The following is a 14,696-nucleotide window of genomic DNA, read 5'->3' on the forward strand; positions in this document are numbered from 1 at the left end:
CCCGAGGGGTTTATTCGAAAAATATAGGCCCTATCAGTTATTGGCAGTCATTGACTAGGAAATCTAGCCATTGACAGGAAATGCTTTATTAAATAGGCCTAATAAAAAGGCTAGATATAGGCCTAATACTTGGAATTCTGTATAGATCATCGCCAAGACCAAGAGGATGTGTAGGCCTAAGCCATTTTATCCAAGTAGCCTATTGTTATGGATCGACCTAGGATCGACAAATTAGTGTTTGAGTGGACACGCTCCTGAATAACTTCATGAACTAACGTTGTTGTTGTTAGTTGTTAGTTCCAAGAAGATCTGGCATGCGATCGGGCCTTGATTCTTGCAAGTCCCATAACAACCAGGGGAACCTTTGCTGACAGGAGTCACGCGGTTATATTATAATGTAACAATCTTCCAGCGTCAATTCGGACTGACTTTCTTATAGCTTTCCTTTTGACTCTATTTCAAATTTCGATATACAGCGCCTTTGATAATGTTTTCATTCTAAGATGGCGATATCAAATTAGTAATGTAATAATAATGTCTTCATTCTTAAGGGCGCGATATCAAATTAGTAATGCAATTTAATGTAATTGTAATAAGGCCGTAGATTTGATTGATTGATTGATTGATTGGTTAATAGGCCTATGTATTAGTTGCAAGCTGCTGATATAATTTTATTACGGAAGTTCTTAAGTTTATTATCAACTAATTTAAGGGTTTTGAAAATAATAAATGACCTGGATGGGGCTATTTAAACAGGGGTCGGACAAATTGTTGTTGCAGTTCTTACGTTTAGGAAAACGAATGTAGGATATCGATATTTGTGCTGTGTGTTGTTACAGATTATTCTAACACGTAAGTTACATAGCCAGTATCTAATTCCTTACTATGATAGGTATTTCTACAGGTACCCAGTGGCGAATCCATGGATTCAAAATAGCGGGGGCCCAGGGAGTGACTTCACAGGTAGAGGTCCACCCACCTCAACACCACCATACTTTGGAGCTGAGCGAAGAAAATTCATGATTAGGCCTATGGCACTGTGATTGCCGGATACGGCACTCCCAGACTTAAATTTGATTATAAATTATATTTTTTCTTCCTTTTTTTTGGTATAATTTTGACAAATTTAGGGTTCTCTTGAATCCACCACTGATACCTGGGCCTCAAGTAGGTAAGTACATGTTAAATTCAATATCCGTCATTTCATCATTTCATCATTTTCTCTCTCTCCCTATCCTTTCTTTTCTTTAAAAAATACAAATCAAAATAGGAAATTATTTTATTAATTTTTGTGATAGGCCTGTCTCATTAATAAGCTGATACGCCTTGTAATTATTAATATTTTTGATTCTTCGGTTTGATGTATAATATAATCTATAGGCCTATATATTTGTTTGATATTTTAGAATGATATGGAATTTTTAATTATTTTCTATCAAGAATTGAAATAATAGGCTGCAGATAATGGCCTTAATACGGTTGCCCATAAGTGTCACGGCAACAACTTTTGAAATGTCACGGCCACATTTTCGAAATTCACGGCAACCACATGGCACACTTTAAAAAGTCACGGCATACTTTCAAAATTCACCGCACACTTTTAAAAACCACGGCACACTTTCAAAATTCACTGCACACTTTATAAACCCACGGCACACTTTCAAAATTCACAGCACAACTTTTGAAATGTCACGTCAAACTTTCAAAATCACAACTTCCGCCGTGGAAAGTACATGTGAGTTGCTAAAATACAACCACTTCAGCCTGGGCTACATAGGTCGGACTAGGAGACCTACATTGCCCAGTCCAGCCACCCAGTCACACGACTGTATAGTATAGTAGTCTAGGCGATCATTCTCTTTCACGTTAAGCTAGGCCTATGCAGAATATGACCCTGGCCTAGGCCCCTTGTCTCTATGCCTGGCTACTGAATTGTACTGAATTATTATTTAATAAATAACTTTTATGCAATTACAATACAGACATGGGAAAAGTTAATATCATTAATTATTATTAACTTTCCGTCACCCCTTTCTAGGCCTATGCCATGGCAAAGTTTGACGTGGGTTTATAAAGTGTGCAGTGACTTTTTAAAGTGTGCCGTGTGGTTTCGAAAGTTGTTGCCGTGAATTTCGAAAATGTGGCCGTGACATTTCGAAAGTTGTTGCCGTGACACTTATGGGCCACCTTAATAACACCAAGGCCTATGAATGAGGGTTGTTTATTTGTTTAAAATAAAAGAGCCATTGGAAGATTAGTACCGTACTTTTTTCAATTCTTTCTGATAAGGCTATTGTTTAAAGCCATTTTCATAATTTCCAAAAATAATAAGGTGCATTTTTAAGTTTAAAGTCCTTATTCCATCACCGGAACCATCGAGTGAGCCTTTTGAACCTGCGGCGATATTTCAGCTGAAGGTTACGGTGCCCCTGACTTAAGCGCTCGGCCAATCAAATCAATTTTTGACATTTTGTAGACTCAAAAATCACTTAAATCAATCTTGGACCCCCCTAAATTGTAGTTTCAGGGACTTTGCTCCCTGGACCATTTCCAAAAGATTTTGAGCGACGCCCGACCACGCCCATACGCTCTAGTCGGTTTACATTACCAACACGTACCCTCACCCCCACTCCTGTCGGAGGCATTGAACTCCCTGTAGGGCAAATCCTGGCGCCACCCATGTCATGCTCTAGACCTACTGTATACAGTAATCCTTTTGGGGTTTTTTTCCAGAACTACTGGGACAATTACAATGGCAACCCTAAAGCCTGTACAACGTGTTGCTCTACTAGGAGGTGTTCATGGCAATGAGATGTCTAGTGTATTTGTTGCTCAAAAATTTATGAAGGATCCTACTGACATCACAAGGAGCTCATTTAAAACTACGGTTTTGATGGGAAATCCTAAGGCTGTTGAGAAGTGCACTAGATACATAGATGAGGACCTAATTTTTCACTTTTCTAAAGAGAATTTGAGGTACGACAATTTTTATATAGGCCTATAAAGTAATCTCCATGAGGTGAAGTGGTGGAGAGCTGATTATTTGAAATCATTTTTGTTCTATAACCATATATACATACATAGGCCTACATAAATATTGAATCCCGACACGATGGCGTGCATTTCGATACTTGGAGTATGTATTATACTATCTTATCTGTGGACCTTTGAGTCTCTTTTCATGCTTGATGGGGTTGAAGAGCTGACCATTTGGCGTTCTCTATCATCAACTAGACTGGCAGGTAGAAGAGCTGATCATGTCTGCTCTGTAACATAGTCTCTTGTGAAGCTTTGAAACAGGGTGGGTGAATCTTTCAAACAGCGGAGAAACCGGCCGCAGCCGGCAAATAATTAGATTTATGTTCTAAGCCACAGCTGGCTTGAGATTGCGATTTTCGGGCATCTAGAGATGACATAACTTTAATTTTTTAAACCTCAGCCCTAACCATGGGGTGAGGCTGATGTGGGTGTTTCCTATCCGTCTGGGAACGATAACCACTTGTCGGGCAAAATCTGACGCCGCTGCTGATTTGAGATGAAAGAGCCGACCAATTGCGAAGTCCCTTTTGAAACTTTGTTCAGAGCATTTCGTTTGTGTTACATTAGGATTGAATCGAGAACCATAACATCAAATGAAATCATGTTAATTCCATAATATACAAATATTGTTTTTCAGGGGTAAAAATACTGATGTAAGTCATGAAGTGCAGAGAGCAAGGGAGGTGGCCACTGCTTTATCGAAAGACTTCGGCAGTCCCGATGTAGTCCTGGACATGCACAACACATCAGCAAACATGGGAAACTGTTTTATAATTCAGGACAAGCAACAAGTTCTCGCCTTGCATATGATTAACTACATGGTAAAGAAAGCTATTCATAAAGCTCCTGCACATATACTATGTAACCCAAAAGCTGTACACAGCTTTAGTAGACATCTTGCACCAAATGGTATTAGTAAGTCATTACATTTTGTTAACTTTGATATATTTTCCATCTCCCTTCGTCTAGCTGTCCCACTATTTATACATAATCCATCTATCCATCCATTCATACCTATTTCCCAATCCACCTTCCTATTTACCTACTGTCACTGAGGCGTATCTAGAGGTGTGCACGCCACCTCCCCCGCCAAAAGAAGCTCTCCCCTGGTCGCTGTTCCCCTATTCGCCCTTCTCCTGTCGTTCTTCCACCAATGCAAGTGTTCGAAGCAATACAATTACCTTCAAGTAGTTAACACCTAATTTTGCGAGCTAGTAGGCCTACCCCTATCTTAATCATCGAGCCCCAACTTTACCTTCATTCCTTCTCCTATCAGCTGCCCATTTGCAAGACTTTCAGATACGCCACTGACTGCCACATGTCTAGATAGCCCACACGACTTTTACTGTACTGTATAATAATTATGTTTTGCATCTGTATTATTTAATTTCTGTTTAAATTTTGCTTTTTTATGATGTACTGTAGGGCCTAATGTGTAATTTATGTTAATTGTAAATAAGGTATCTCGTAGCCATAATGAAAGACAACATTGTAGCCTATTTGTTGATTTGTGCTTCGTGAATAAATAAAGTTTTACTACTACTACTACCGATTGGAATAATATTGGTACATGCAGATGTGGTTGGATAAATTTCCATTGGAATTGTCTTTTTTTTTAATTGCTGTCAGTCTGAACTAATTGTTAGAGAATATGCTCAAACTGATCCGCTCGAAAATTGCTCCTATTTTTACCTTTTACCATGGATACCTTTTTCTTTCATTCCTGACACATGACAAATCACTTCACAAACGACCATTATCGAATGCAATATGTTACTTTGTGGTTAAGGATAATGGTGAAACAATAATTATTCTCTTGATTTATTCATTTAGCTCTGGAACTAGGCCCACAACCTCATGGTGTCTTACTGGCTGAAAATTATCAAAGAATGCAAGAACTTGTCATTAATTCTATGGACTTTTTGGACGCATTCAACTCAGGTTTGTATATAGAGAAAACGTGTCCTAATGGGAAAATCAAAGGGTGTATCCACCTTGGCCTCATAGCTCAGTTAGTTGAGTATCTGAAAGGTAATGAGAAGGTGTTGGGTTCAAATCCCGATAAAGCGATACATTTTTGTATTTTCTCAATTATTACTTTAATTAGCACTAGTAGAGGAGTTGCTCCATACCATACCAAATTTGGTATAGTGACAATTTGGTCTTTTGTAAATTAAACGCTCCATAAGAAAAAATATCTGTGCGCTGTCGCCGTAATCTACGCAAAATTTACAAGTCACTCACGGTCTATTGACACTCGAAATAAATTATATATAAAATACAATACATTAAATCAAACAAATTAATCGCCATCATCATAATCATCAATTCAGAGTCCATTATTATTCCATGCAAGCATGGGTTGGACTGTACTTCTTGTATTGGCAGCTTTTCATTCCGCGATTCTGCGCAAGCTCTTTTTTCAACCCTTTTGTACGCAGGTCATCTATAATCACGTGAGCCCAGGTTTGCAGGGACCCCCACTTCCACTACTACCATTAACCACAAGATGTTGGACTTAAATCACAGACCTATCTTAAACTTGCAAATAAGAATTAGGCCTATTGCAAATAAATTCAATACCATAAAAATAGCAAAAGCTCTTGTTAGAGCACGAGACGACATCTCACACAGCTCATTGTCTTTTTTAAACTGCAAAAACGTGCTCTTCGTACATGCGCAGGTGCTTCTTACATGTAGGCCTGTCTCTTATACCCATCTCGATGTGTATAAGAGACAGATGTAGTCCTGGACATGCACAACTTAGTGTATATTTATGTTGGTAGGTACTCTGGTCTTTGCGCTCAGAGCTTATGTCATTTATGAACTGTTAACTGAGTTAACAGAGAACATAGAATGGTCCATGTCTAATGAAATATTTCAGACAATTTTATGACAAAACCAACATAGAATACACCAACTTTTGTAACTGGTATAAGCCTACAGTAGGCCTATGTACTCTATGTAGGTGCAAATAAATACAGAGAATAATTTAGTGAGAAACAAAACATGTTTTCATAACGTATATACAATGAAAAGCCGATTGAGCACAAAATCAGAAATAAATATCAAACATCAGAACCCAGCTTTTATTGTTTAAAATTGAATGAAACTATGGTATTATAGTTTATATTATTATTATGTCAAGGCCTCTCATGCCTGTGGGCCCTGGCGCTCTGCTCCCCGTCAGCACCCGAGCGTGACGCCACTGCTTATATTACTATAATTTGATTCCTAGTAGCCTATCGGACTATTTAAATTTCTTTTTGGTGTGGGCGCGGCTGTAGAAAATCTGCACCATAAGTGCAACATATTTATAGTAACAAGTTTAACCTTGGGGTGTGTCTGAGGTTTACTTAGTAGTGTAGGAAAGTATAGTTTAAATTGTTATCAATATCATCATTTATATTGTTAAGTAGTATAGTGGTACACACCAACATTGCTCTTAAGTTACCATTATTCACTTTTAATAAACCTAGGTGCCATGTCAGATTCATTTCAAACAGATGTGCACATCATCATGGAGAAGATTGATTTCCCACGGGATTCTGATGGCAATATGACAGCAATGATTCACCCACAGTTGCAGGTATACATTTTAAATGTTATTGATGTGATTATAAAAGATTAAAACATTGACAAAATTCCAGGAACTCTCCATCAATACTGACAATACGTCAGAGACACCATCGACAACTCTACAAACAAATGCAACATCGGATAACACCAGAAACTTAACTGCCAGCAACAACCACAAGACTTCAGAAACTCACCATCAACATCTACATTACTCAAGAAACACATGCAGACAACATTACAGAAACGCCAGCAACAACTACAATACTTCACAAACTTACCAGCACCATCGAAAATATTCCAGAAACTCAAAAAAGGCCTACATGTTAGCCGGGTCCTTGTGGTTCCTCGTGATATAATGGCCCAGTACCGTACTTTCTATCTGACAAATCTTTCCCTAGTTCTTCAACCTCTTGTCCCGTATCCTCTCAAGCACATTTATTTGAGTGTTTTGCTTGTTGTCCTCTGCTTCATGTGAAGGTGTCCACATAGCAAAAGTTGAGAAACAAGTTCCTTTTTTCTCCTGAAGTAGTGGCCAGCATGTCAGTCTTCTCTGTCTAACCTTATCAGAGATGCTGGTCCTGTCATAATCATAGGTCTGCATTGTGTGTGTGGTGTTCTGCATATACCTTGACATTGAGGGCAGGGGTGGCGCCAGCGGGGGCCGGGGTGAGTTCCCCCGTCGGGAAGAACTTCGGTCCCTCCCCCGTCGGGGAGAGCTTCGACCCCTCCCCGTCGGGAGAAAAGCCACAATTCGTCGGGGAGAAATAAAATGTATATGTATTTTCTACATTATTAGTAGACTCTAAAATCGATTAAATAAGCCTTTGAAACCCATAACTTGTCATATTTTTTGGAACGCCCGAGATCATACAAGCCAAAGGGTCCACTTTCCAATGAAACGAACCTCCCACAAATTAAGTCACGCTACGGGCCTGATATCATGATCATGATCATGGTCATGATCACGATTATATTTACGATTATTTTTATTGTTATTAACACACCACGTACCATTAAAGTTATTTGTGCATTTGAACTTTTTTTTCTAATAGGACAGAGACTGGGAAGCCCTTAAAACTGGCGATCCGATTTTCCTTACTTTCAATGGCAAGACAATCTACTATGATGGTCAGGAAACAGTGTATCCAGTATTTATCAACGAAGGTGCATTTTACGAAAGACATAATGCATTTTGGCTTACAAAGAAGGAAATATTTAATGTTCCAGCTATAAAAGCTCAGTAAAAAGACATCTTCTGCTTTACACAGTACGGGAACATACACATTATAGGTGAATAGAAACTGTACTCTAATATTGAAACAAAGCATAAATCGCAACAAAAGGTTTCTTATCAGTTATGAAAAAGTAGTGGTGGGTCTCGAAACTGCAACCTCTTTTTTTCTCTTACATCTTCAAATTGATAGGCCTCTTTCTGCCTTCTTTGTTTCAAAAGCTTTATATAAACTGGAATAAAACTCATGGTGGAGCTTAAACTGTAGCTTATTACACCTATACTGTTTTGTTTACATGTGCAGCGTCATAAGCAATACTATTTCCTCACCAATTGGCAGACGCATAAATATGGTTAATCAATCAATCAAACCAAGAAACACCGAAAATTCCTGTAAGTAGAGGTTCAATATTTCGTGCGTAGGTTACTTTCTAAATTGGCTGGCAGAAGTTTCCTATTGTAAATCAGCAAAAACTTGTTAAAATATATGTTTTATTTGAAGTCGAGAAGTTATTTGATACTTTTAATGAGCATTTGATTATTTTGGGGTCGTCCACTAATTGATTACTGTATATATATAGGCCTAAATAGCAAAACAATATGCATGCATTATATACTCTACATGCTACTATGTTAAGGATGAAATGTTTGAAAGAGGAAAAATAAATAGATATTTGCATTGGGTATGTGTTTTATTTTAAGTCGGGAAGTTATTTGATACTTTTAATGAGCATTTGATTATTTTAGGGTTGTCCACTAATTGTTGTATTATTAGTATAATGGCCCAAGTTTACAAATATGATTACTGTATACATATAAAAAAAATGAAATGAAATGTTTGAAAGAGGAAAAATAAATAGATATTTGCATTGGGTACGTAACATTGGGTTATGTGTTTTATTTGACGTCGGGAAGTTATTTGATACTTTTAATGAGCATTTGATTATTTTAGGATTGTAAACTAATTGTTGTATTATTAGTATAATGGCCCCAGTTTACAAATATGATTACATAAATAGCAAAACAATATGCATGCATTATATACTCTACATGCTACTATGTTAAGGATGAAATGTTTGAAAGAGGAAAAATAAATAGATATTTGCATTGGGTACGTAAAAAGTGTTATGGTGTGTTATGTTATGTAGTTCATCATCAAACGTCATGACGTTTGGTCACTTTCGCACTACGAAACAGTATCTGTCGAATTTTGGGGCCATTCATCGCACATTGTATGGGTCGAAGTGGTAATGATGGCGAATTAACGCAAAGATTTTTATATGTGATAGTCCTGGAGTAAAGAAACCTAGACTCTGTCTTTGACAGAAATTGTCTGAGTGTGGTCGTTGTTCCGATCCTGCTGCGTATGAAAATATCGACAATGTTCCCACCTCCAAAAATTATAATTTTATGGCCCCCGGACCCTTCCTTTTCTGGGTTTTTGTGAAATATTTTGACTTCTCCTAAATCTGAGCCCAGATCCCCCTGATTCATATTCACATTTATCTTATTAGTGCCCCCCCCCCAGCTAGCAAAGCGACGTTTGGCAAGCGTCGGTAAGCGTCGGGGTCGGATATCTGACGTTGGTACGACGTTGGTGTTTGGTTGCAAAATTTGGTCGGAGAGGTAAGGTCAAACCAACATTGGAATTTCACGTTGGCCCAACGTATGAATATATTTTGTCGATTTTCCGATGTCGTCCCAACGTTGGTAAGCCGTCGTAAATATTCAGTCTGACTACGGACGTTGGTACAACGTCACGATTTGTTACTGGCCCGACGTCGGCAAACTACTAAAAAGATGGTTGGTACTACCGTTGGCCCAACGTTGGCTAGATGTTGTAAATATTAGATGTGATTGTAGACGTTGTCTCAACGTCACAGTACGTTGTTGGCCCGACGTCGGTAAACGTTTGAAATGGTGGTTGGTTAAAACCGTTGGCCCGACGTTGGTTAGAGGCTGTAAATATTAGGATGTTATAACAGACGTTGTCGCAACGTCAGAGTACTTTGTTGGCCCGACGTCGGTAAACGTTAGTGAAGGTTGGTTACAACCGTTGGGCCGACGTTGGTTAGAGGTTGTAAATATTAGATGTAATTAAAGACGTTGTCGCAAAGTCATAGTACTATGTTGACCCGACGTCGGTAAACGTTTTGATATAGACGTTGGTTACCACCGTTGTTGGGCCGACGTTAGCCAGAGGTTGTAAATATTAAATGTGATTACAGACCTTGTCTCAACGTCACAGAACGCTGTTGGCCCGACGTCGGTATACGTTTGGAATGGAGGTTGGTTACAACCGTTGGTCCGACGTTGGTTAGAGGTTGTAAATATTAGGATGTAATTATAGACGTTGTCCCAACGTCACAGTACTTTGTTGGCCCGACGTCGGTAAACGTTAGTGGAGGTTGGTGACAACAGTTGGGCCGACGTTGGTTAGAAGTTGTAAATTTCAAACGTTTACCGACGTCTGGCCAACAGAGTACTGTGATGTTGCAACAACGTCTATAATCATACATGATATTTACAACCTCTAAGAAACGTCGGCCCAACGGTCAACGGCGGCGGATGCGGGGGGCCAGGGGGACCATTGGCCCACCAACTTTTTCTAAAGGGGGCCTGGCCTCCCCACTTTTTGACTGTTTCCAGCACCAGTCACAAACATTTTACGAACGTTGCAATGTCATTATTATTATTATTATTATTAGGCCTATTATTAGGCCTATTATTATTATTATTATTATTATTATTATTATTATTATTATTATTATTTCGTGCTTACACCTTATTTATTTGCGCCTTATAAATTGACCTATTATTATTATAAAATATAGATTTTTTATTTTTTAACCAAATGTTGATTGACGTCTGTATACGTGCGCCTATAAAGTTTCCTTGAAACCCACCATCGAGCATAATGAGAAAAAAAGAATGTACTTGCCTGCCTTCGTGAACTCTGTATTTAGGGGGGGGAGGGGAGGTAGGCACTCTTAATGGAGCGACGTTCTAGTTCTCTTTATGCTAACCACGAAGATGTATAGTAAGTGTAACTGACTGGCTTACAGTAAACCTTCAAACTAGCGTAATATAACCACTTTATTGAGTAAAAACAAATTCTTTGGAATAAAAAAATCTTTCGCTTGACATTAGGAATTAATCATTTGTCACTGATAGGCTATGTCAAGTGTTATATTGAACAGTGGCAGATTCAATGGGGAACCCATTCAGGCGGGACTCCATTTTCCTATTTGTTTTTCAAAATTATTTAAACAAAATTGGAGAAAACAGACAAAATTGTATTCAACTTTTAATCTGAGATTGCCATCTAGGGCCATCTAGAGGTGCCATAATCATATTTTTTTCTTACCTCAGCTCCAATAGTTGTCCGGCTGAGGCGGGTGGACATTCTATTTACGCAAGACCCTCACTGGAACCCCTTTATTTCGACTTCCTGGACCCGGCACAGTTGGAGTATCATTTCCGGGCTACATAGAAGGGTAATTTTCATCTATCGGGAGAAAAGTGAAGTTTTCGTCAGGGAACCCATATAAATAATTCATCGAGGTCGTGGAAGCAATCTCGACTTCGACTTTGTTCGGAAATCTGTGGCGCGTTCAAAGGAGGGGGTGGGAGGCTAAAATGTTCATTTTTTTCTTTAATGGACATATAAGGAAAAATATATTCAAATTGAAGTCTGAGAGTGTAATTTCCGGCCATCTAGAGGTTCCATAATCACAAATGTTCTTACCTCAGCCCCAACCATGGTGGGACTGAGGTGGTATATATTCTCCATCTGCTGAAGTACCCAGTCGTTATATCTGGAAGTACAATTTCCGGCCATTTTCTTACCTGAGCCCCAACCATGGTGGGGCTGAGGTAGTATAGATCTTCTGTCTGTGAAAGTACCCTCCCTGGGCCCTTGTATTTAGAATTCCTGGATCCGCCACTGGATATTACAACAAATATGTAATCATATTACAGTAGCTTGATGCCTATAAAATAACTTATAAAATTCACCAAACTCCGTAAAATATCCGTAGCTTCCATAGGTTTATCGCATTTATGGATTAGGGGCCGCGGTTTACCTCCCTCCGTTTAGTCATGCTCGGATCAGGGGTGGTAAACTCAGCGATCGTGGGTTCGATTCCCACACGGGCAAGTATTTTTTTAAATTTTTTTATTTATTTTTATTTTTTTATTTTTTTTAAGGTCGTGGGTTCGATTCCCACACGAGCCAGTTTAAAATTTTTTTTTTTAAGGCAGTTTAGTTGATGGTGGATAATAAATAGCAAACATGGAGGTTGTGTGTTGGATTCTTACACGAACCAATTCCTTTTTTCTTTAAGGCAGTTTAGTTGATGGTGGATAATGAATGTATTGTACTCGTTGATGACGTCGCGAAATAACAACAACGTGTCATGTCCGAGCCTAGGCCGTCATGGAAGCTTACTGGCTCCTGTGTAATTCATGTTGAGCCAACTGCAGACGAAAAGGTTACAATTTTTTCAGAGATAAGCTGGAAGGAAGTTTTAGACAGTGCCCATCAATGGAAGGAGTTTAATACTGAGTAATGGAAGTTAGCAAAGTCCTTGGCTTGCTTAACCGTTTTTCTTCGATCGTCGCTTCCAACCGTCTAGGCGCGTCTAGCCTAAAGAGGGCCTACATAGCAGGTCGAGATCCATGAAAAGTCGTATATAAAGATGTGGGTTACCCACATCTTTATATTTGCACAAGTAATTAAAATTGTTTATTGAGCAGATTAATCACACTGATAAACAATTGTACTACATTCGGCTGATGCACCCCCCCCCCTCCCCACTAATTTGAAATTATTTGAAGATTATTATGTTAAATGCTTGAATAGCGTCAATTATTTGACATTTATCTATCACATACCATATCATTTATTTTGTCATTAAAGCATATTAAATTTAGTGGCATAATAAAAACGGTAGTGGCTACCGGCACTGCCGCAGTGCGAATGAAAAAGTTGCTGTTTTCTATCGGCACTGCCGCGGTGCCAAAAAGCTGCTGTTTTCTATCGGCACTGCCGCAGTGCGAAAAAGTTGTTGTTTTCTATCGGCACTGCCACAGTGCGAAAAGCTGTTGTCATCGATGTTTTTATCGATAGATGACATTATGGTATCAATAGTTCATTAGGTCTAGCCTAGCCTATATTATTGTTAACATTATATTATATATGTTTTACAATTAATAATTATAATTATTTCTAATTAAATTATTAAATATATACATTATATATTAGGTCTAGGCACATAGTCATGTACACATAAAACAATAATAATAATAATAAAAATAATAATAATAATAATAACAATAATATAATAATAATAGGCCTAATAATAATAATAATAATAATAATAATAATAATTTTAAGATAGTTTGATTAATGAGATAATAATAATCACATATTAAATAAAATTACGTCCATGCTAAACCTGCTTTTAAATAAAAATTTTATCTACCGTACTGTATTTAATTCTCTTTTAAAAAATAATCTTATAAATTATAAGTTTATTTTCTGTGATAATTTTATCTACATAGGCTAATTCATGTTTTCAATGTTAATATGGTTGATAAATAATATTTATAAAATAATAATAATATTAATAATAATAATGAAGGTGCTCAAATAATGCTTTAATAAAGAATTAATAATACTTCGTACTTAAATAGGCCTATTCACGATAATGTGATTAATGAGACATTTGTTGATTAATTCATAGAAATATATAATAGGTATATACCATTAATAATGATTCAGCATATTAAATCAATTAAAAAATTAGTGACGCAGGGGCAATAGTTGATAGTAAATAACAGTAAAAGGAATATCCACATAATTGTTGAATGCAGGGACCTATCTCTAGTAATACATTAAAAATACAAATTATAATTCGGGACAAATAATTATGTTTACATGATATGACCCATGTCATGTGTACATCGTGAACTCAAGCGGTAAAGTAGGGACCGTATTGACAATAATTAATGAATCTATTATTATACTGTGTATGATGATGGTGATCAGGCATACAGATTTCAAGAAAAACACAAAAACAGCGTGGTGATTAATTCTGGTGTGATTAATCCTGGTGCTTTCTAAGACGGAGTCGACGTTAAGGTGAATAAAAATCGAAAAAACAAAAACAAAAACAAAAAACAAAACAAAACAAAACAAAAACTGTTCCAAAGGCATGTTTGCATCCATTTTTATATCATTTGAAACATCTTACTTGAATCTATTATAATGTGTATGATGATGGCCAAAGTTTGTCAGTTATTTCATTTGAAGTATAATCTTAGGAAAGCATGGTTAACATAAGCAAGAATTTAGTCCAATGAAACTGTTTATCATCTTGATACCTTCCGACGAAAATTGACCCTACCGGCGTCACCACGGCGTCCCCACCGATCGATCTAACGTGACGTTGTTATGTGGGTGTTTTATAGATTACTGAGAATGGTATTATCACCGATAAAATAGATAAAATGACAATTGGATGACCAACAAAGACAACTGAAGACAATAGTTCGTCATTAGGAGTTATTTAGTATAACTTTATTCGGAAAATTAATCTCAAAATCGAGTTGCCGTCCACGGCGTTGTCAGTGACGTCGTATGATTTGTGTACGATTTTTACTAATTAACCCCTAATTAAAAAATAGTTGAGACATGTAGTACCTTGCAAATTAATCCAGAAACCCGGTAGTTTGTTGATTGTTTATTCATAGCTACCAACCTGAGAGATATGAATATGCGTGAGTAACTATACCAGTTGGCCGGGGGGTCCAAGCGGCAGGGGAACCACCCCCCCCCCCCCCC

At 37.6% G+C, this 14,696-nt stretch overlaps 1 protein-coding gene across 1 annotated transcript in view; it reads left to right on the plus strand.

Moving 5' to 3' along the window:
• The window catches only part of LOC117121891 (N-acyl-aromatic-L-amino acid amidohydrolase (carboxylate-forming)-like), a 37,608-nt gene extending 28,650 nt beyond the window's left edge, over positions 1 to 8,958 (plus strand). The window contains exons 2-6 of the mRNA XM_033267284.1: positions 2,734 to 2,976; positions 3,677 to 3,954; positions 4,873 to 4,980; positions 6,519 to 6,628; positions 7,671 to 8,958. Coding sequence (XP_033123175.1) covers positions 2,734 to 2,976; positions 3,677 to 3,954; positions 4,873 to 4,980; positions 6,519 to 6,628; positions 7,671 to 7,862 — 931 coding nt within the window. The 3' untranslated portion in view covers positions 7,863 to 8,958. The remainder of the gene's footprint in view (positions 1 to 2,733; positions 2,977 to 3,676; positions 3,955 to 4,872; positions 4,981 to 6,518; positions 6,629 to 7,670) is intronic.
• Positions 8,959 to 14,696: the final 5,738 nt, after the last annotated feature.

This window comes from Anneissia japonica, unplaced genomic scaffold (assembly GCF_011630105.1).
Source record: "Anneissia japonica isolate Jap-2015-1 unplaced genomic scaffold, ASM1163010v1 scaffold352_len1594369_cov220, whole genome shotgun sequence".
NCBI classification, from domain to species: domain Eukaryota; kingdom Metazoa; phylum Echinodermata; class Crinoidea; order Comatulida; family Comatulidae; genus Anneissia; species Anneissia japonica.